This window comes from Perognathus longimembris, chromosome 11 (genome assembly GCF_023159225.1).
Source record: "Perognathus longimembris pacificus isolate PPM17 chromosome 11, ASM2315922v1, whole genome shotgun sequence".
Lineage (NCBI taxonomy): Eukaryota > Metazoa > Chordata > Mammalia > Rodentia > Heteromyidae > Perognathus > Perognathus longimembris.
Genome location: NC_063171.1, coordinates 40,943,441 through 40,966,345, shown reverse-complemented (window position 1 = coordinate 40,966,345; position 22,905 = coordinate 40,943,441). Strand labels below are relative to the sequence as shown.

The following is a 22,905-nucleotide window of genomic DNA, read 5'->3' as shown; positions in this document are numbered from 1 at the left end:
GGTTTAGAGTGACTGATTTGTTTAAGGTCATCCAGATGGTCAGTGGTTCACTGGGAATCCAGTCTGATTTTTAAAGCAAGTCCCTTGCTCAGAAGAAGATGGAAATGGCCCTGGATGTGGGGAGGCCTTTATCAATGTCTCGACCCTGTGAGCAGATCCGGCTTTTTCCGTTAGAAAGGAAAGGTGACGGGAAGTAGTCCTGGGTCAGGACTTGGGGCCTGGGCCTGTGAGGGCAGATGCCATGCCTGCACTGGGCCCCTGACCTTCCTGGAGAAGATGGCACAAAGCTGGAGACCTGGGAGGAGATTGTCCAAGGGTGGAGCGGAGGTGGAAGACCACAGTCACTGTTAGGCAGTCTTGCCTGACTTGACTCCCAAGCCAAAGTCTTCTTAGTTGAGAAGTTTATAATTTCCTTTCCTTTCCTTCCCTTCCCCTCTCCTTCCTCCTCCCCCTCCCCTCTCTCTTCCCTTCCCCTCCCCCTCTCTTTCCTTCCTTCCTTCCTTCCTTCCTTCCTTCCTTCCTTCCTTCCTTCCTTCTTAATTTTTGGGGTTGGTTGTGGGGCTTGAACTCAGGGTTTGGGCACTGTCCCTGAGCTTTTTTGCTCAAGACTAGTGTTCTACCACCTGGAGCCACAGCTCCACTTCTGGTTTTCTGGGGGCTAATTGGAGATAAGAATCTCATGGACTTTTCTGCCCTGGCTGGTTTTGAACCATGACCTTCAGATCTCAGTCTCCTGAGTAGCTAGCATTACAGGCATGAGCCACCAGTGCCCTGCTCTTCTTTTTTTTTTTTGTACTGAAGTTTGAATTCAGGGATTCAAGCTTGCTAGGCAGGTGCTCTACTGTTTGAGACATATCTGCAGGCCCTTGCCTTCTGTTTGTGCGCACGCGCACATGTGTGTGTGAGTGTGTTATGTGTAGTGCGTGTGTGGTGTGTTCCCACTGGTCCTAGGGCTTGAACTCAGGGCCTGGGTAATTTTCTTTAGCTTTTATTTTTGCTACAGGCTAGCACTTTACTACTTGATTCACAACAATGATTCAGCTTTTTGGTAGTTAATTGAAGATGAGACTTGAATAGACTTTGCTGCCTGGGCTGGCTTCAAACCATGATCCTCAGATCTCAGCCCCTGAGTAGCTAGGATTACAAGAGTGAGCCTCTGGTACCCAGCTGTTCTAGCCCTTTCTGCTGGTGTGTGTGTATGTGAGAGAGAGAGACAGAGACAGAGACAGAGAGACACAGAGAGAGAGAGGGAGAGAGAGACAGAGAGACAGAGAGAGAGAGAGGGAGGGAGGGAGAGAGAGAGAGAGAGAGAGAGAGAGAGAGAGAGAGAGAGAGAGAGAGAGAGAGACAGAATCTTATTTTTTGCCTGGGCTTGTCATGATCTTCTTTACCCTTTCTACCATAGCACAGATGACAGGCTTATGCCACCATGTTCAGCCTTTTCTGTTGGGTGGGGGTCTTGTGAACTTTTTGCTAACGGCAACCTGGGAGTGTTATCCTTCTGATCTCAGCCACTCTTGTCGGTAGAATGACAGGTGCGCAATGTTTAGAATTAAGTCTGAGTTCAGCCATCAGAGTGCAGTATCCTCTAGTGGCTAGAGATTTTTTTTTCATATTCTTCAGTTTCCTTGTGTTAGTCACCCTCAGTCATCTGGTCCCAAAAACATGAAGTGGAAAATTCTAGAAACAAGCAGTTCTTGAATTTGAAATTGTGCCATTTTGAGTAGCCTGATGGCATCTTGTGTCATTCTTCCCAGGGGGTGAGTCATCCTTAGGCTCGGTGCTATATAAACTAACCCTCAGTCACTTAGTGATTTCAGTTACCACCGCATTGTGTTTGACTAGACCTGCATTACTTAAGAATTCCCATTTCCCAAAGCTCAGGAGCAGTGATGTGAACAGAGCCACGAGAGCACAAAACACACTGGGGCAGAAAAACCCATAAGACTCCATTTCCAAAATAGCCAGCCAAAAACCAGACTGGAGGTATGGCTCAAGTGGTAGAGTGCCAGCCTTGATTATACATACATACATATACATATATATAAAAATAACTAAAGATCAGTGCATTGATTCAACACAGATGGGCTTCCTTTTGTGTCTGTCTCCAGAGATTTGCTAGGAGGACTGGCATCACTGTGCAGAAAAGTGTTAGTCACCCATGTGAAATATCACAGCTGCCAGCAGAGCTGTTAGCACATCTCCCCCCTCCTCCCCACAGCCCTCAGTCAAGATCAGAACGCCTCCCGGTGGGGCTGGGTTTAGATACGCAATCTTTGGGACCGGAGCTCATCCAGTGTGTCTTATGCAGCCCTGGAAACTTGCACCCTTTGCCCAGCTCACCTTGGGGACCTTGTTGACAGGGACACAGGAGGGAAGGAATGGATGTGGAGCTCCCGCCCTCCTCCTGCCCACAGCCTCAGGTGCTGTGAGATCTGCTTTGGAATCTAGAGGACCTTGAGGGAAGCAGGGAGGTTGGTGCCTGTCCACAGTCACGTCCTCACCTTGTCGCCTTGCTTCCCTATGAAGTATAGAAAGTTGAGCATCTGCCTCCAGCTAGAATCCCTGCTGGGAGCTGTAGGATAGAGGAGAGAAGAACAGGACTGCGCTCTGCCTTCCAATGCCAACCTGCCTTCTCAGGTCAGATGGGATAGGAGCCGGAAGGCAGGGCTAACTCCCATTGGAAGGGTTGGACTTGGACTCATGCTGGGCCCAGAGCTCAGACCCACCGCAGAGACAGTGACTTGACCCAGGGCCAGGGCAAGTGGCTGCCCACGCACATGGCTGCCCGCATGCACTGCTGTGGACTCAAATACCAACGTGCATCGGAAGTGAGCAAGGCATCAGGCTTCCAGGTCAGGTGGGATGGCATCTGACTCACCTCAAATGTCACTGGACTCAGTTGCCACAAGGCCTGTCACGGCCTGGCCTTTTGAACCCATTCACATGCAGTGCTTGGTCAGACAAGAGCTGTGCCAGGGCACCTCCTACTCTGAGGGCAAGTCTTTTATCGAGAGCCGGGAGGCAGGGGCATGGCTCTTCTGAATCATTTCTGCTTCTCCCATGGCTCCTGGAGCGCAGGCCCTGACATGAAGTCTCAGCTTACCACATCCTTACTTCATGCCGAAGTGATAGACGGAGCTGTCTCCTCCAGCACCCCTGTTTCTTTGTCCCCTCACTCCCCCCGATTCCCCACAGGAATAGTGGGCTAGAGGTTTTGGTTGATTTTTTTTTTTTTTTGCCAGTCCTTGGGCTTCAACTCAGGGCCTGGGCACTGTCCCTGGCTTCTTTTGCTCAAGGCTAGCACTCTACCTCTTGAGCCACAGCACTACTTCCAGCTTTTTCTGTGTATGGTATATGGTGCTGAGGAATTGAACCCAGGGCTTCACGCATGCTAGGCAAGCACTCTACCACTATGGGCTAGAGTTTTTATACCCTCATCACCACCTCCTCCTCCTCTTCCAGCTTCTCCTCCATCTTCTCCTCCTCCTGCTTCTTCTCCTCCTCCTCCTTCTTCCTTGTTGTCTTCTTCCACCTTTTTCTGTTTGAGACAAAGTCTCACTCTGTAGCCCAAGGTAGCCTTGAACTCACAATCCTCCTACCTCAGCCTCCCTGCTGGTATAGTGACCTTAATAGAGGTATTCATCACATTCCCATTTTCAAACGAGAAGACATATACTCAGAAAGTTGAATAACTTGCTTGAAGTCATAAAAGCTAAGTGTTGGGGGCAACAAAAAGGAAACCCTAAAAGCGTGTGTAGTCTGGTACTGAGATTTAAGCCCTGGGATTAGACTTCAGAGCCTGAGCTTCTAACCATTGGGCCTGGCCTTCTTTCCTTCCTTGGGGTAGGGGGGTGGGGGGGACACAAAATGGGGAAAGTGATAGAGCACTGACCTTCTGTTGTGTTCGCAGCCACAACCGCCCGATGTTCTTCCAGGAGCCCTGCCAGTATTCTCAGGAATCCCGGAAGTTCTCCTGCCAGTTGGCCATTCCACAGGGGAACAGGATTTTGCATTCAGTGACCCTGTGCATCGCCAACAGTGTAGGCAGCAGGTTGAGTGAAAATAAGGCATTCAGTGGCTATAAAATCTGTAAGTAGCTCTCCCCCTCTGCAGCTGTTAATTTCTCTTTTGACTTAATACTCCCCCATCCTTTGGTTTTTTTTTGTGCTCGTATTGGCACTTGAACTCAGGGCCTCATGCACACCCTTAAGTTTTTTGCTCAAGGTTGATGCTCTGCCATTTGAGCCACATCTCCACCTTTTTTTTGCTGGTTCATTGGAGATGAGAGCCAGCCTGGGCTGGCTCTGAACTGTTGATCCTCAGATCCTCAGCTTCCTGGGTAGCGAGGGTTACAGGCGAGAGCCACCAGCGCCCACCAAGGGAATGGCTTTCATGTGCATGGAGAACACTCTAAGGCTGGGGTTCTGATGACTTCTTCTTCTTCTTCTTCTTCTTCTTCTTCTTCTTCTTCTTCTTCTTCTTCTTCTTCTTCTTCTTCTTCTTCTTCTTCTTCTTCCTCTTCCTCTTCCTCTTCCTCTTCCTCTTTTGCCTGAGCACTGTCCCTGGCTTCTTTTTGCTCAAGGCTAGCACTCTGCCCCTTGAGCCACAGCGCCACTTCTGGGTTTTTTTTTCTATTTATGTGGTGCTGAGGAATCAAACCCAGGGCTTCATGTATATGAGGCGAGTACTCTACCGCTAGGCCTTATTCCCAGCCCTGGGTTCTGATTTCTGACAGGATGATAGTCATGCTTCTCCTCTGTACCTTGCTTGCTACTTCATCGAAGCCCCACTTTTCCCACAGTGCAGCCCGACCCTCCTACCAACATCAAAGTCACTGCTGTGGCTGGAAACCCCCGCTCGCTCAGTGTCACCTGGCAAGACCCCCACTCCTGGGACACAGATTTCTTCAGGCTACAGTTCGAGCTCCGATACCGGGCTGAATGGTCAAAGTCATTCACCACGTGGCTGGTAAATTCATTTTCTACTCCTAAGCAGACAAACAGGTTTCCAGGTCATGCTTTGTCCTTTCCTCCCTGCATGCTGTTGAATAAGTCATTTGATCTATGAGCCTTGGCTTGTCTTATTTACAAAATGGGAATCATTCATGCCAGGCAGGTTGCCTCTTAGCAGGCCTATGCGAAAGGACAAGGGGAGACTTGGGATGTGAGATGCCGTGGCTCTCAGGATGTCCTAGTGGTGTGGTGACTTACAGCTTCAGGTTGTGTGGCTTGGGGCAACTCTGTCTTGCCCTCAGCCTCTTGGGTAATAGGAGGGCTGGGTGGCTGAGGGCACATTTCCCTGCTCCTCAGGGCCACCTGGAGTCATCGAGCCTCCTTCCCTTAGGTCAGAAATTGTCCGTATCACTGCATCATCACCGATGCCCTGCGAGGCGCCAGGCATGTGGTACAGCTCCGAGCCCGGGAGGAATTTGGGCATGGCCAGTGGAGCAACTGGAGCCAGGAGGCCTTGGGCACTCCGTGGACAGGTACCTTGGTGTGGAGGGAGGATGGGTGCTTTGCAGCTTTGCCATGTGACAAGTCACCCCCAAGCAAGTGCTTAAGGCAGTGACTATTTGGCCGGGTGCCAATGGCTCACACCTATAATCCTAGCTACTCAGGAGACGGAGATCTGAGGATTGTGGTTCGAAGCCAGCCCGGGCAGAAAAGTCCCTGGAAGGCTCTTCTCTCCAATAAACTACTCAAAAAAAAAAAAGCTGGAAGTGGCGCTGTGGCTCAAGTGGTAGAACACTAGCCTTAAGCACAAAATGGCTCAGGGACAGTGCCCAGGCACTGAGTTCAAGCCCAGGACCGGCAAAAAACAAAAAAAAAAAACAGCGATTATTTATCTACTCAAGTTTCTCAGTCTACACGAGCTAGAGCATTTGCCTAGCCTAGACAGAAGACTTGGTGAGACTTTTTTTTTTTTTTTTTTTTTGGTTATGGGGCTTGAACTCAGAACTCAGAGCCTGGGCACTGTCCCTGGGGGAGGTGACCTCAGGGAAGGGGGAGGTGACTGCCTTCTGGTATGCCTGTTAGACTTAACCAGGTTGGCGGGGGGAGGGCTCTGCATGGTGCCCTTCTGGGGGGAGGACCTTACAGGGGTAAGTGTGCGAGCTCAGTTCTGTCTTCCTGGAGGTCTGAACCTGGCAGCTGGAAGTGGCCTCTGGGAGCTGGGGTGGTTGGTACCTGGCGTGAAGGCCCAGGGGTCCCAGGGAGCCTGGCCTGCAGCAGGTGCTGCCCCCTTGAGGCTGAGCCTGTCCATGCACAGGCCTGGCCAGCACATATAGATAGCTTCTGTGTTTATTTAAGTGCATTAATGGGAGTCTGAGGGATGGAGGGGTGTCGTGTCTGAGTCATGCCATCCTGCAGTCTCTGTTCTGGACAGCAAAGCCAGATCACTGCCATCAGCCACTGTGGCTCTTGGGGACTCCTAGCAAGAGTTCTCTGGTTAGCTGTAGGAATTCTTCCCGGTGGCAGTGATATTGGATCTGGGGGTCCCCGAGATCCCTTTTCGGAGATGAGCATGGGACAAGGTGCCTAGGAAAAGCTCATTAGGCAGCAGAAGGTTATAGGGTGCTCCTTGGAAAATCCCTTGAGCTTGTGTTTGTAAGGCCTCTGAGGCCAGGACTGGGGCCTGGATGGGGTCTAGAGCCCTGAGGCTACGTGTGATCTCCAGGCCTTTGGCTATCCAGTTCTGGGGCGTCCTTTCCTTCCCCTCTCACACCGTCTGGACAATGTGCAGATTGAGGGTCACGTGGTTGCACAGCTCTGAAGAGCTCTTGCCCTGCGTCCCCCTCTGCATGCTCCCCCACTTTCCCTTCCTCTGTGCTGTGTGTGACAGTTTTCTCCAATCTGCCTAGGCCACTCCCCCTTGCCACCTGGGACTCAGCACTGGACTGGAGGCAGACAGACTTGGGTCTCTTGGGGTGACCTTGGGGAAACACCTTGCTGAGTCTCAGTATGGTTATTTGTCAAAGGGAAATAATAACACCTGCCTCAGGAAAAAAACCCCAAAAAACCCTCAAACCCCAAACTTGCCTAGTGGAATTATGAAGCTTCACAGTGACACTGGAAAGCAATTAGCATGGAGCCTGGCACATGGAAAGAGAACAGTAGATGCTGGCGTTACTGTCACCTGTGTTTCCTGCCAGTCCCCTACCCTGACCCCCATTCTCTGTCATGCTTCCTAACACCTACCCAGCAGACAGGAGGCCCTGAATTCAAACCTCGACTCCCCCCAACAAGAGCTATAAAAGGGCTGGGGTGTATTTCTGTGGTAGAACGTATGTTTAGCATACATGAAGACCTATGTCTGTCCCCAGCACAAAACACAAAACCAAAGGAAACAGATATAAATGAATGGAAGGGAAACAGAGAATTATTATACCTGCTATTAATGGAGTCCCCAGGCTTTGTAAGCCCACAAAGTGCTAACTGTCAACAGCACCTGTCCTGGGGTGCCGGAGTGCCAAGTGCAGCTGCCAACATCTGTAGTACTCTCTTCTTTTATGCTGGTTCTTGGGCTTGAACTCCAGAGCCCTTGATTGCTGTCCCTTAGCTTTTTTGCTCAAGGCTAGTGCTCTACCACTTGAGCCACCGCTTCACTTCCAGTTTCTGGGTGGTAAATTGGAGATAAGAGTCTCATAGACTTTCTGGCCTGCTATCAAACCACTATCCTCAGATCTCCTGAGTAGTTAGGATTACAGGCATGATCAACCTGTATCTGGCCATAGTATTTTCTTAGTACTCTATATGAGTCATCTGGGTTACTTCACCCCTTGGTTTCTTATCTGTGAAGTGGGAATAATTATCATAAGCATAGCAAGAGTTGAGAGCCCCCTCACATGGGACAAAATGATCTGATCCGGTTCCCAGAGTCATCTTGGGAGCTTTAGAAAAAATACTTGTGTTGTTTGGAGACTTTATTTTATTCGGTTTCACATTAGAAACATTTGGTTGCTTCTGGTCACATTATGAGTTATTCAAGATAATGCCAAAAATAAATTTCCCACTTTATCCCCAGAGACAGGAATCACCAGAGGGAAGTTAAGTACCACAGTACTGCATGCAATATGAGTCCCTCTCTCCCCTTCTCCCTGACAACTCTCTGGGCTTGGAGAACATTAAGGAACCCTGGTGGTTGGATCTCACAGCCAAGGCTCTAAGGCCATAGGTGTAGGGCAGGGCCTAAAAGGTTTCCAGTGGGACCCCGGAAACCTCTGCTCTATGACCATCTGTGCTCAGCTGTACTTGCTGTTTAGCTCTGTCTTTGTGTCCTGGTTTTAACTTCCAGAAGCCCCATCCCTATGCCTTGCTCCTCCGTCTTTCACTTCTGCCAGGTGTCCACTGCTCTCTGCTAGGCTGGCAGAGGAAAGCACAGAGGTATAAGAAACTAGGGCCCCGCTGAGTGCTGGTGGCTCACACCTGTAACTCTAGCTACTCAGGAGGCTAAGATCTGAGGACTACAGTTCAAAGCCAGCCTGAGTAGAGTAGGCCCTATGTCTCTTATCTCCAACTAACCAACAAAAAGTCACAGGTGGAGGTATTCAAGTGGTAGGACATCAGTCTTAAGTGAAAAAACCAAGAGAGAGTGTGAGGTCCTGAGTTCAAGTCCTATTACTGACAAAAGAAGGAAGGAAGGAAGGAAGGAAGGAAGGAAGGAAGGAAGGAAGGAAGGAAGGAAGGAAGGAACCGGATCCCTCCCATAAATGTGAGGTTTCTTTCTGGGGTTAACTTGCTGTGTGAGTTTAGACAAGTTTCTTTCCCACTCTGGGCCTGTTTCAGTTCTTTCTACCCCACCCAGTGTCACTAGTGTGTGGTTTTTCTCCCCATTTTTAGTTACATGGCCAACTCCCACTGGAAATTCTCTCCCCAGAGCAGCAGGGGCGCCTTACCACCTGCTCAGGCCTCCATTATTCTACTCCTGGTTCAGGGAGTAGATCTTGGTGTAAACCATTTTAGTGGTATTTTAAACTTTTTTTTTCTTGATGGAAAAATGATGGCCGACAAGAACATATTTGGAAAACCCTGAGCATTCCAGCCATTGCCTGTCATGGTTCAGTGTCTGGTCCCTCGGCTCGTGTTTGCTGCTGGACACATTCCCATGCCGGGACTCTGGCTTTGATTCTTGGCCTCCTGAGCCTCAGCTATTTCTGCGGAAACCCTGTTCTCATGCAGGGGAGTGGCCACAAGATAGCCGGGTTCACGTCCCTGCTCCTGAAGGAGCTCAGAACCCACCCAGGCAGGCGAGGAGTCACTGACTATGCTATATATTTTGCACAAGGTAAAGGGAAGGAAATGAAAATGTTAATTAATAGTGCTTATATCTGGTGATGTAGGTCCTTCTATCTTCCTTCCTGTGTATGAATACATATCATAATCTATGTAATGGATAATAAATAATATAGTGCAAGGCATAGTGCTATACTCTGGTAGCCCTAGCTATGTGGGAGGTAGAGCTAGAAGGATTACAGTCTGGCTCAGGCAAAAATATAAGAATCTAATCTGAAAAATAACCAGCTGGAGGTGTGGCTCAGTGGTAGTGAGCCTTCCTAGAAAACACAGGGCCTTGAGTTCAAACCACAGGACCACAAATAAATAATTAAATAAATATGTTTCTTTAGAAACATACAAAGACTTTTTTTTTTTTTTGCCCATCCTGGGGCTTGAACTCAGGGCCTGAGCACTGTCCCTGAGCTTCTTTTGCTCAAGGCTAGCACTCCACCACTTGAGCCACAGCACCACTTCTGGCCTTTTCTATATATGTGGTGCTGAGGAATCGAACCCAGGGCCTCATGAATGTGAGGCAAGCATTCTACCACTAGGCCACATTCCCAGCCCTATAAAGACTTTTTTTTTTTTTTTTTGCCAGTCCTGGGGCTTGAACTGAGGACCTGGGCACTGTCTCCAAGCTCTTTTGCTCAAGGCTAGTTCTCTACCACTCGAGCCACAGCACCACTTGCAGCTTTTTCTGAGTAGTTTATTGGAGATTAGAGTCTCACAGACTTTTCTGCCTGGGCTGGCTTCGAACTGTGCTTCTCAGATTTCAGCCTCCTGAGTAGCTAGGATTAAAGGCATGAGCTACCAGAACCCAGCTTAATCCTGCACTTTTTTTTTTTTTTGTCAGTTGTGGGGCTTGAACTTGGGGCCTGGGCACTGTCTCCAAGCTCTTTTGCTCAAGGCTAGCTTTCTACCACTTTGAGCAACAGCACTACATCTAGTTTTCTAGTAGATAATTGCAAATAGCAGTTTCATGGACTTTCTGCCCAGGCTGGTTTCAGACCATGATCCTCAGAACTCAACCTCAGATAGGATTATCGTTGTGAGCCACCTGTGCCTGGCTAGTTTTATTTTATTTTTAACTGACACATAACAATTGGGCATCCATAAGAGTATAGTGATATGTGAGTTTTCTTAAGCTTTAACCTAGGGCCTTGCACATGCCAGGCAAGCATTTTACCACTTGAACCATGCCTTCTCCCCACTCTTTTGTTTATATTTCATTGTTGAGATAGCTTCTCACTAATTTTGTCTGGACTGCCCTTGAACTCATGACCTTCCAGCTTTTGCTTCCCAAGTAGTGTCACCATGTCTGGCCCAATGTGATGTATTGATACATGTGCACATTCCAAGGCTACCACCTTATATGGCACCATTATCATTTGTATAGCTAGTCCCTTAGAGAAATCTCGAGTTATTTCCAGTATTATTTATTTATTGGTGCCAGCCAGTTACTAGGGCTTAAATTCAGGGCCTTGCACTCCTGGTTGGCTTTTTCTCTTAAGGATGGTGTTCTACCACTTGAGTCAAATCCCACTTACAGCATTTTTGGTGCTTAATTGGAGATAAGAGGCTTTGAACCTCAGTCCTCAGATCTCAGCCTCCTGAGCAGTTAGGATTATAGGTGTGAGCTACCTATGCCTTACTAGTGTTAGGTTTAAAACAATGGCATAGCCAGGGCTGGTGGCTCATGCCTGTAATTCTTGCTAGTCAGGAGGCTCAGATCTGACAATTGTAGTTCAAAGCAGGCCCGGGCAGGAAAGTCCATGAAACTTGTATCTCCAATTAACCACCAGGGAACTGGAAGTGATGCTGTGGCTCAAAGTGGTAGAGCACCAAGCCTGTGCTGAAGAGCTCACGGCCAACACCCAGGCCCAGAGTTCAAGCCCCTCGAGTGACAAAATGAAACAAAACATTGTGATGATCTTTATTCTGCTCTGGAGCCCATCTGATAGGACTGCAGGGCCTGTGACTTAATAATGATGACCCTTCCTTCTATCTGCAGAACCTAGGAGTACTCCAGCCGTGACCCAGTTCCCTGCTGTGCAGGTGAGCCCATCTTCTTATAAAAGGGTCGGGGTAGCCAGGCTTGGTTGTTAGGAGTGTGGGTGTCACCGGACAGAACTGGGTATCCATCCCAGCTCTGCTGGTGGGTGGATCTCCTATTTTCCAGAGATCTCTGTGCCCAGGTATAGCTGTTCCATGCTGGGGTCTAGAGAGCTCGGAGCAGCCCCATCTGGCACACCGAATGGCCCTGTGTCTAGCTACTGCTGCATCTCTGGGCTTTTTGGATAGGATTTAATGCCTTTGCTTTCAACAGATGCACTTTATCTGAGTCCTTCCCTTGTGGATGCCTGGTATAATTTGCTGGAAAGAGGATTACCTTGGAAGCTGCTTAACAAATTCCTTGAGTAATCCAATTTTCCACCCAACTATATCTCCTCCCAAGGTCCTTAATTCCCTCAATGCTAAGCTACTCTGGGATCTGGGCAGCACACAGAAGGTAGCCTGAGTTTCTGAAGCTCACCCAGGCACCTTCTGGACAGCTGCCCGGAAAACCTTTGCCCTCAGGCCACAGGGCCTCCAACACAGCTCCTAGGGGAACTGACACCTCCACTGAGGGCTGGCCCATCTGCTAAACGAGCCAGGCATCTTATTCAGTCCTCCTCCTCCTCCTCCTCCTCCTCCTCCTCCTCCTCCTCCTCCTCCTCCTCCTCCTCCTCCTCCTCCTCCTCCTCCTCCTCCTCCTCCTCCTCCTCCTCCTCCTCCTCCTCCCCCCCCCCCCCTTCTGATGCTGGGGATGAGACTCAGGGCCTTGCACTTGCTTGGCAAGCATTCTTTTATGGCGCAATTTCCAGCCCTTCTCATTCAGTCCTCACACGGATTCCAAAGCAGAGCTGAGGCCCCCATGGGCTCAGAAATCTGCCAGGGTCACGGAGGTTGGATGCTAGGATGCTGCTAAGTGTTGGTACCTACATGGGGGCCCCACCTGAAAGCACAGTTGCTGAACTCCCAGTGTGTGTGCAGAGAGGGGTGCAGAGGGGGGCGAGGGGGGCTGTACCTTCCAGCTTTTGGTGGAGAAGCAGACAGAGAGAACCTACCTCTAGCATGTCAAGTAAGGATACAAATATTACAAATAACAGTGACAGAAACGCAAACACTGGGAGGTTTATGGGAAGGAATGCTCCGGGCAGGGCAGGGAAGCTCTGAGGAGGAAGTGACGTTAGGCTGGGTCCAAATGATATGAGCATCTCTCTCTCTCTCTCTCTCTCTCTCTCTCTCTCTCTCTCTCTCTCTCTCTCTCTCTCTCTCTCGCTCTCTCTCAGACCACTGATGATGAAGAGGAGGAAGATGCCTATGGGAATTCTCCAAAAGCAACAAGTCTCCCAGGTAAGGGCTGGAAATTGTTGGAATCCTGGTAGAAAATCTTCCTGGAGTCTGCAGGAAATCTTTTCTTTGGACAGTTGGCAAAGGGTCAATGGTAACAATATTTCTATATAGGCTTAAGCTTGCTATTTTTTTTTTTTTAGCTTTGAACTCAAAGCTTGGGTATTTTCCCTTAGTGATAGGCTTTACCACTGAGCCACAGCTCCACTTTTTTTTTTTTTTTGGCTAGTTAATTGGAAATAACCATCTCATGGACTTTCTTGCCCAGACTGGCTTCAAACCACACGTCTCAGATTTCAGCCTCTTGATTAGCTAGAATTATAGGCATTGAGGCCCACCAGTGCCCTATTTAAGCATGGTATTGTATGCTTAGATATAGTGAGGGGCCAGTGAGATAAATCAATGAAGTTATCTGGCAACTGGCATACAAAATACCCTAATTTCAGGAGTCTGAACTGGAAAATCATGGAGTGGGATTTCTGATTTGGGAGACTTTGATGCCAATGCTTCTCATTCCTTATAATTAGCAAGACCAGGAAAGCTTACCAACATGGATTCAAGAAAGGTCATAGGGGGCTGGGAGTATGGCCTAGTGGCAAAAGTGCTTGCCTCCTACACATGAAGCTCTCGGTTCAATTCCCCAGCACCACATATATGGAAAATGGCCAGAAGTGGCACTGTGGCTCAAGTGGCAGAGTGCTAGCCTTGAGCAAGAAGAGGCCAGGGACAGTGCTCAAGCCCTGAGTCCAAGGTCCAGGACTGGCCAAAAAGAAAAGAAAAAAAAAGAAAGGTCATAGGGGCTGGGAATGTGGCCTAGTGGTAGAGTGCTTGTCTAGCATACATGAAGCCCTGGGTTTGATTCCTCAGTGCCATATAAACAGAAAAAGCTGTGGGCATGGAGCTATGGCTTAGGGACAGTGCCCATGCCCTGAGTTCAGCCCCAGGACTGGCAGAGGAAGGAAGGAAGGAAGGAAGAAAGGAAGGAAGGAAGGAAGGAAGGAAGGAAGGAAGGAAGGAAGGAAGGAAGGCAGGCAAGTATAGTTTCTGTGTCTGTTTTACTCCAAGTTCAGTAGTTGAGCAGCTGCAGCTGGTGACTCCCAAGCTTTCTGAGGAAGTCCCAGCTTCGTTATCCTGCAGATTCCTGTTCATACCTGGGCCTTTCGCCTGCACTGCCTTCCAGCTGCACAGCCCCGCTGTGGTGTTGCACATCTATGAGCACTCACTACTCAGGGCTGAGCGTGGCACAGCTGGGGGCTCAGTATCTAGTCCATCCCTGCTCTCAAGAAGTGCTCTGCACAGCGGGCAGCCTTGGGCCCGGTAAACTAGTACTGTAGCAAAAAGCAGATAAAGCAAGGTGGATTGAGAGAGCACAGCCAGCTGGAGCCATTTGAAAAGGGCCTTGAATGGCAGGTGACAGGAGAGGGGGCATCCAGGGGCAGCTGTGGAGAAAGATGCTTGAGTATCCTTGTCATCCGCTTTTCTCTTTTTGCATCTTTGAGGCTTCAAACAAAGCCCGACACATGATAAACACTCAATAAATATTTACTGAATAAAGGGATAGGTAGAAAAGAGAATGAAGACATTTAAAGCCCTAGGCGAACTTTCTTGGGTGTGGCCATGTGGCTACTGTATATGTTCTTGATACATTGTATATTGTATATATGTCTACCTGACCTAGAGAAGTGATAGAAAAACAGGGCGTAAGATATCACAAGAAATGTACACACTGCCCTACTATGTAACTGTACCCTTTTTGCACAACACCTTGTCAAAAAAAATTTGTGTTCAATTAATAAATAAATTAAATTAATAAAAAAAAAGAAAAGAGAATGAAGGCTGGGAATGTGGCTTAGTAGTAGAGTGCTTGCCTTGTATATGTGAAGCCCTGGGTTTGATTCCTCAGTACCACATAAACAGAAAAAACCAGAAGTGGCGCTGTGGCTCAGGTGGTAGAGCGGTAGCCTTGAGCAAAAGGAAGCCAGGGACAGTGCCCAGGCCCTGAGTTCAAGCCCTAGGACTGGCAAAAGAGAGAAGGGGTATGTTAATAAATAATCCAATAAACATCCTGCTGTTTTCATCAAGATGTGGGACATCCTCGGAGAGACTTGATCCTGTGGCCCGTAGTCACTTGCCAGTCTGGGTTCATGGCTTCAGAGGGGGCTGGCGGCATCCACAACCACAATGGCTCCTTTAGGGAGAGAGGAGCCTGAGTCCTGGGTCCACTATGACTTCCACTCTCCAAGCCAGCGGGAATGATGATTTTGCTTAGATGTCCCCTGTGCCCAGGTCCCCTGTCTGCAGCACTGCCGGAGAGAGACATGGCTGCTAGGGGAAGCTAGATTGTTCTTCCTTCTGAAGGGCCAGCTGTGTGCAAGGCACTCTGGGAGCAGATGGGAGTGTTATAGTGAGAAAGGCCCACGTGGCCCCTGCCTTACGGGAGCTCAGACTAGAGGAAGAACTGGAGGAATAGCCAGGAGCCACATTTATCCAGCTTAGAGTACGTGACCTTATCTCATCAGAGACCAAAAAAAAAAAGAAAAGGCAGAGTCAGTGGTCATAGTGGGGAGCCATGGGGGGCAGTGGAAGGGGAGCTCTGAAGGAAAGGGCCAATGACACATCCAATAACTAAGAGGAGGCCCCTGGCTAGGGCTTGAGTCCCAAGCTGGGGGGAGGTAGGTGACAGGCTAGGGAGGCAATCCCAATGGATGAACACTTGGTTGAAAGTTTCTGCACCTCTTTGGCATGGGCCTCCATGGAACCTCAACCAAGGAGTCCCCAGAACCTTCTGTTTCTGATGTCTTCCCCCCTATGCCTGTGGAGGCAGACTACATGCCACCGGGAAAGCCAGGCTGAAAGGAAGTGGGCGTCTGTGGCTGGCCACAGGAACTCAGAAACTGAGCTTGAGGTGTGTGTGTGTCGCCGTGAGTTCTGTCAGATTATGCTGGGGGTGATCCTAGAGCTGGTTCTGGCCAGAAAACAGGCAGCTTTGCCACTCAGCTGAGCTGTTTTCTGTTGGGAGTAGGAGGGGCTCCTGTGAGGCTGTCTCTCCCTCTCCTTCCTCCTGCTCCCCTCCGTTCTTTCCTTTCCTTCCCCAGTACAAGATTCCTCTTCCTCATCACTGCCCACCTTTCTGGCGGCGGGAGGCAGCCTGGCGTTTGGATCCCTCCTCTGCATTGGCATTATCCTGAGGTGAGATGGGCTCTGTGGGGGGCGGGGGATGGTGGTGGGAGGAGGTTGTTCTGTTCTTCTATTTCTTAGTTTTCCTTTGCCCATTTGCTCATCCAAATTTGCAGAGCATTTGCTCATTCTTTTCCTCACTCAGCAAAAGAAAACACATAGCACACACGAAACACAGCACCCGCTGTCGCCCTCGGCCCTGTTTCAGGGGCTGTAGGGGCCAGTGCCGTCTAGAGAGGAAGCAGATGAAGAGAGGTAGTTTGCCAGTGTGGCCAAGCTTCCTCCAGGGCAGTGGTGGGAAGGAGAACAGACTGACATTTAGGAGGAAGTCAGCTGATCTGATGGGGAGAGAGGTCTGTGAGCTACCTCTAGAGGCACTTCTCCACATCTGGCTTTTTGCTAATTGGAGATAAGAGTCTTAAGTTGGGCTGGGAATGTGGCTTAGTGGTAGAGTGCTCACCTTGCATGCATGAAGTTCTGGGTTTGATTCCTCAGTACCACAGAAACAGAAAAGGCCAGAAGTGGCGCTGTGGCCCAAGTGGTAGAGTGCTAGCCTTGAGCAAAAGAAGCTCAGAGACAGTGCTCAGTCCCTGAGTTCAAGTCTGAGGACTAGAAAAAAAAAAGTCTTAGGGTTTCTGCCTGGGGTTGGCTTCAAATTGTGATTCTCAGATCTCAATCTCCTGAGTTGCTAGGATTATAGATGTGAGCCCCTGGTGCCCAGCCTGATTTTGTTTGTTTTGTTTTTTGCCAGTCCTGGGGCTTGGGACTCAGGGCCTGAGCACTGTCCCTGGCTTCTTTTTGCTCAAGGCTAGCACTCTGCCACTTCAGCCACAGTGCCATTTCTGGATTTTTCTATATATGTGGTGCTGAGGAATCGAACCCAGGGCTTCATGTATATGAGGTGAGCACTTTACCACGAGGCCATATTCCCAGCCCAGCCTGATTTTCAATGAAGTAATAAAGTAGCCATTCCTGCCCGGAAGGGGCTTCTCCCCTCACCATAGGCACACAGGGGAGTATTTTGCTTCTCTTTCTGCATTATCTCTTCAACAGGCCTTGCTTGGAATCCACTACATATCCATAGAAGTGGATGTCAGATGGTTTCTGTTTGTCAGATGAAGAAAGTGAAACTTGAAAGGGGTGATTCCTAGTACGAGCCAAGATTCAACTCGAAACACATACTCTATGGATGGGTCCTTATGGATCATTTAGTCAAATTCCTGAACTGACAAATGAGGAACCAGCTCAGGCTGGAGCGCATCCTTAAGAGCCTTGCCAAGGTGCTAGCCTGCTGTTGGGCTGGCTAAGAGAGGGCCCAGCAAGGCCCCACTGTGGTCTCTTAGCCAGCAGTGCCATCACAGTGGGCTATTCACCACTGACGGAGAGGCATCAGAGCCAAGTTTGCTTACCTGCTAATGATGCTCAGACACTGGCTGCTTGCTAAGTAACCGCAGTCTCTGAAGCACAGCCAGAGCAAACGCCCTGTGCCCCCCCAAAATGTATCAGCAATTTGTTTCTTAGCCTGGCGAGTTCCTATTTTGGCAAAATTATTTAGAGAGACTCATTTCAAATGAAAAGCTCCACTAGTCCCTCCTGTCAAGACCAAGGTATTCAGAGCCAGGCATGGTGGCTGGTGCCTGTAAACCCAGCTACTCAGGAATCATAAATAGGAGAAGCATGATCTGAGGCCTGCCCAGGTTGTTTAAAAAAAAAAAGAGACCATATTGGAAAAATGTCTAAAAGCAAAGAAGGGCTGGAGGGGTGAGTAGGTGGCGAGCTCACTTGGGATCACTGGGATCACTGTCTCATACCCATCTGATTATTTGTTGTTTGTTTTTTTTGCTAGTCCTGGGGCTTGAACTCAGGGCCTGGGCACTGTCCCTGGCTTCTTTTTGCTCAAGGCTAGCACTCTTCCACTTGAGCCACAGCGCCACTTTGGGCTTTTTTTCTATATATGTGGAGCTGAGGAATCTAACCCAGGGCTTCATGTATATGAGGCAAGCACTTTACCACTAGGCCATATTCCCAGCCCCTCTCATACCCATCTGTACTAAGAGTAAGTGTATTTAGCCTCTGGCTTGTTTCAAGGGTGTCTTTGAATTTAGGACTTTCAGAAGGGTTTTTTTTTTCCCCTCAAAATATCTCAAGAGGAAAGTTCACCTTTCTCCATTGCATATCCAGTTGTTTTTAAAAACAACAACAACAAAACTGCTGGGCACTGGTGGCTCATGCCTTTAATTCAGCTACTCCGGAGGCTGAGATCTGAGGATCTCAGTTCAAAGCCAGCCCAGGAAGAAAGTTCATAAGACTCTTATCTCCACTTAACCACCGAAAAACTGGAAGTGGTGCTGTGGCTCAAGTGGTAGAGTGCTAGCCTTGAGCTGAATTGCTCAGGGACAGTGCCCAGGCTCAGAGTTCAAGCCCCATGACCAACAACAACAAAGAAAAACTGAGAGCAGAGGTAGTTTTCATTTTGGTTAAAAACATCAGTAGAGATTATAGTTTATGGGCTGGGAATATGGCCTAGTGGCAAGAGTGCTTGCCTCGTATACATGAGGCTCTGGGTTCGATTCCTCAGCACCACATATACAGAAAATGGCCAGAAGTGGCGCTGTGGCTCACGTGGCAGAGTGCTAGCCTTGAGCAAAAAGAAGCCAGGGACAGTGCTCAGGCCCTGAGTTCATGGCCCAGGACTGGCCAAAAAAAAAAAAAAAAGAAAAAAAAAGAGATTATAGTTTATGTGTGTGTGTGCGCACATTTGTATGTGATTATTATAGATAATTTGCTAAATACTGCCAAATAGAAATGTGCTATTCAAAGATGGCCACTGTTAATTTTTTTTTTAAGTGTAAGCAAGGATTTATTTTGGTATAGCGAGGTTAAAGTAGGGAGAAACAGGAGAAAGAAACATTTCCTGCTTTGCATTCTGAAAATGAAAGAGACTCCCACCATTAATTCTTCAAATGTGTGGTTAGAGTTTAACAAACATGCAGAAAAGTACACATGCGTAAGGTAAACACATGTGGCTTTCCCCAAGCTGAACATACCAGGATCAAAGACAATATTTAGGTGGGTTTTTTTTTTTTCCCTGCCTAAGTTTCTTGTTTGGTTTGACTTAGCTGTGATTGTTCAGAATTCTGACTCCTACTGTTTAAATTTAGCATTCTCATATAAGCATTTTTTTTCCCCCACAGAATTTATAAACCTCACTTTCATTAGCAACAGACTCCTCTGGTTAGGGACACATACCCAAGTTACTTAGCCAAACTCCCCATATTTGGGCTTTGGGCATTGGGTATTTTGCTTTTATAACCAACACTGCATTGAACATCTTTGTGTGCAAAGCTTTTTCCTTGCTCTTATTTCTTTTTCTTTTTTTTTCATTTTTCCTGTCCTGGGCCTTAGACTCAGGGCCTGAGCACTGTCCTTGGCTTCTTTTTGCTCAAGGCTAGCACTCTACCACTTGAGCCACAGCGCCACTTCTGGCCATTTTCTATGTGTGTGGTGCTGGGGAATCGAACCCAGGGCTTCATGTATATGAGACACCCACTCTTGCCACTAGGCCATATTCCCAGCCCCTTGCTCTTATTTCTTTAGAGTGTATTCCTAGGAATTCCTGGGTCAGAGAGTGTGAATATTTTGCAATTCTGAGTACGGTATGTCCTTGGTCTTTTTACAGAGGAGGAGAGCTTCAACTCAAGGGTTGGGGGTGGGGGGAAGGGGGACTCCAGTAAGCACCCCTGTGGGGCTCCCTTCCTGTGAGGTTTCCAAATGGCCAAGCCCAAGTAACACTCCCACATTGTTTATTCCATTGGATAATAGGCTAAGAGCCAATGGCAGATTTGGAGCCAGCTATCAATTATTTATCATAACAAGGACAGGAATAGCCTGCCGATATAAAAAGAGCTCAAGAAAAATGCCCACCTCTTTTTATTTTTTATTTTTTTGCCAGTGTTTCTCTCACAGCCCTTTCTGAAGTGACTGGGATTTTTTTTTTTTTTTTTCTGATCCTGGGCCTTGAACTCAGGGCCTGGACTCTGTCTCTGAGCTTTTTTTTTTTTCTTGCTCAAGGTTAGCACTCTACCACTTAAGCTACAGCCCCACTCCCTGCTTTTTCGGAGTAGTTAATGGGAGATAAAAGTCTCATGCATTTACCTGTCTGGGCTGGCTTCGACCCATAGTCCTCAGATCTCAGCCTCCTGAGTAGCCAGGATTATAGGTGTGAGCCACCCGGCAAGTAACTGAGATTTGATGGGACCGAGGAGAGAGGAGAGGCTGCCATGCTCACTCTTGCTTCTGGGTTAGGAGGCAGCAAGTTGGGCCCTGGCTGCCTCTCTCAGCACACTTTGTCCAAGCCCCTGCCACCCCTTCAGGAAGGAGGCCTGACTGTGCACTTGAAGATGAATATCACCATCTCATCTTGCTCTGAGCTGTCAAGTGACTTCTCGGTGAATGAGTCCTGGCTTTGGGCCCAGAGTGGAGCGCAGGGAGATGTCTATCTCCTTCCTGTTTAACCTTGCCTTTCCTGCCGGCTGACTCAATGTGTGCCCGCTGGTGCCCACGTTTGAGTGTGAGCGCTTCGCCTCCTGGGCGGCTTCCTGGGCGGGTGGAGACCTGAGGAGGAGGGGGACTCTGCCAGTAGAGACCAGGAATGAGGTGGAAGGGCATGGCAGCTCTGTCCCTGCCATTCGGGGCTGGTTGTGGATGATCTGTCCCCGCCCCCCGCCCCCCTTAATTTGACTTGTGAGGCCCATTCTCTATCCCAGCTACAACAACAGTTTTCTATCTCTCTCTCTCTCTCTCTCTCTCTCTCTCTCTCTCTCTCTCTTTTAAGTAAATGGGTTCAGAACTGCTGATGTGTACCTAATAGGCAGTCTCTGGAACAGGACGAGTGAAGGGACACGCCCTCCCCCTCCCCCATGCCTTCCCTCTTATAAATTAGTCCAGCAGCAAATATCTCTTTTCTTGGGGGTGCCTTTGAAACTCACCAGCCCTTCAGAGGATTGTGAAACCTCTGCTGACTGGGTGAACAGTCCTCACTCCTCTGAGCGGCGCTGAGTGCCAGGCCAGCAGGGCTAACAGCTGTTGGTGTTTTTCACTGTGAGTTGGTCTCAAAGGGCACTTAACCTCTGTCTGGTTTGTCTTTGTGTGTGTGTGTGTGTGTGTGCGCCAAGGCTCAGGAGGACATGGAAGTCACAGGCTCTGAAAGAAGGCAAGACAAGCATTCAGCCGCCATGTTCCTTTGAGCAACCCAAGCCCACCATAGTGCTTGTCCCTCTCCTCGCCACACCATTGCCCACCGGGCCATCCTGGGTCCATCAGCACTTTGAGCCACAGCCAACCAGATGCCAGGAACCCACCGAGTGCTCATGACATCAGCAACAGAGACCGCTTCTGCCCCAGAGAACTGTCTGGGTGACAGTACCAGCTGGTTCAGCGCAGGGTGCTTCTCATTGCCATTCCTGCTCACCTCTGGGTGGAGGCTGTCAGCCTCACTGTCACCGAAGAGCCTTGTGGAGACCATTGCGTTTTCAAACCTCCCTTCCCAAATACTCTACTTTGTGGGGGGTGGGGGGTCAGTCACAAGGAACCCAGGAGGCTATGTGGAGTCTCCATTGGACACGGTGTGGAGGAGCTGCTGGTCACCCACACACCCCGCAAGCTACATCCTCAGCAAGAGGATGGCCATCCATTTACCCATCCCTTGGTCCACTGCGTAGCTGAATCTCCTAGCTCGAATTCAACACCCAAGTGCCTTTGCCATTCTGTTTTTGGAGGCCTGAGGATGGCTTTGTATGAGTCTCAGAGGCTGGGGAGGGAGCTCTTTCCTGCCTTTCTTATCCACACTTGAAAAACATGCAGCAGGCGGGGTGGGGAAAGTTCCATGAATAATATCTCAGGGCCTGATGGTTTTAAGTGGAATCATAATTAGTTCCTCATTAGCATTTTGCTAAATGTGAATGATAACTCTAGGCATTTGCTGATTACAGAAACAACTGTATTGGCTTGATTTCCCTCCATAGATCTCAGGACGTTGGGAGGAGAAAGTTGGGGAGCTCTGGTTCCTTGTCATAGGTGAAGTGAGGGGCAGAGCCTTGAAAAACCAGTGTTCCCAGTCTCCCTTGAGTAACCTCGGGTGATTTGCTGGCGGGAGGCTCTGCCGGTGCAGAGAGCAAAACCATTTGACTCCAGCGGTTGTTGATTCCGGTTTCAACGGGACCTGAGCCGCTAGGAGAGATGATATTCATGTGAAAGGAAAAATGAACTGAGCAAGGATCTTTTTGTTTGTTTGTTTGTTGTTTTTTTTTAAACCTGCTGTTTTCTTTTGAAAAAAGACCTCATACTCACTCACTGCAGGGGAGGAGCACAGTAATTTCCTTTTAGTACAAAACCAAGTTAAGTGAAAAAGGAGGAGGAGAAAAAAAAATAAGTTTAGCTATGAGAAAAAGATTCTATTTTTATTCTATATATTTTTTTGGTGCCAGTCCTAGGGCTTGAACTCAGGGCCTGGGCACTGTTCCTGAGCTTCTTTTGCTCAAGCTGGTGCTCTTCCACTTAAGCCACAGCTCCACTTCAGCTTTAAAAAAATTTTTTTTTGGGGGGTGTAGTTTATTAGAGGTAAGAGTCTCCTTGTCCTGGCTGGCTTCAAACTATGACCCTCAGATCTCAGCCTCCTCAGTAGCTGGGATTGTAGCCATGCGCCACTGGCGCTGGCCTTCTGGTTTCTTGTATTTTTTTTGCCTTTTAAAAGTGCAGAAATAAGCTGCTTTTTCTCTGCTTTAGGGAAAAAAAATCAACTGTAACTGCCCCCCCCATACCCCCCGCCCCCTGGGGTAGTTAGGAAGGAAAGGGTGTCCTTCTTCCTGTCCTTATGCCTCCCACTAGTGCTGGGTAGAAATTCCTGACCCCTGGGCCTAGGAGCCTCTTTGCTGGAGGAAAAGTTTATTAGAAAATCCCCTACCTTGGTGCCTTCCTCTTTGTACATAGTCCCTTGTGCTGGATTCTTTTAGACAGTTTTGAGTTATGTTCTTTTACCCAGTCCCTGGAGCACGCATCAAAT

The 22,905-nt window shown here is 48.8% G+C and overlaps 1 protein-coding gene across 1 annotated transcript in view; it reads left to right on the top strand.

Annotated features, from left to right (window-relative positions):
• The window catches only part of Il6r (interleukin 6 receptor), a 46,926-nt gene extending 24,832 nt beyond the window's left edge, over positions 1-22,094 (top strand). The window contains 8 exon segments of the mRNA XM_048356745.1: positions 3,914-4,092; positions 4,805-4,971; positions 5,347-5,488; positions 11,287-11,330; positions 12,608-12,671; positions 15,764-15,857; positions 21,020-21,140; positions 21,142-22,094. Coding sequence (XP_048212702.1) covers positions 3,914-4,092; positions 4,805-4,971; positions 5,347-5,488; positions 11,287-11,330; positions 12,608-12,671; positions 15,764-15,857; positions 21,020-21,140; positions 21,142-21,264 — 934 coding nt within the window. The 3' untranslated portion in view covers positions 21,265-22,094.
• Positions 22,095-22,905: the final 811 nt, after the last annotated feature.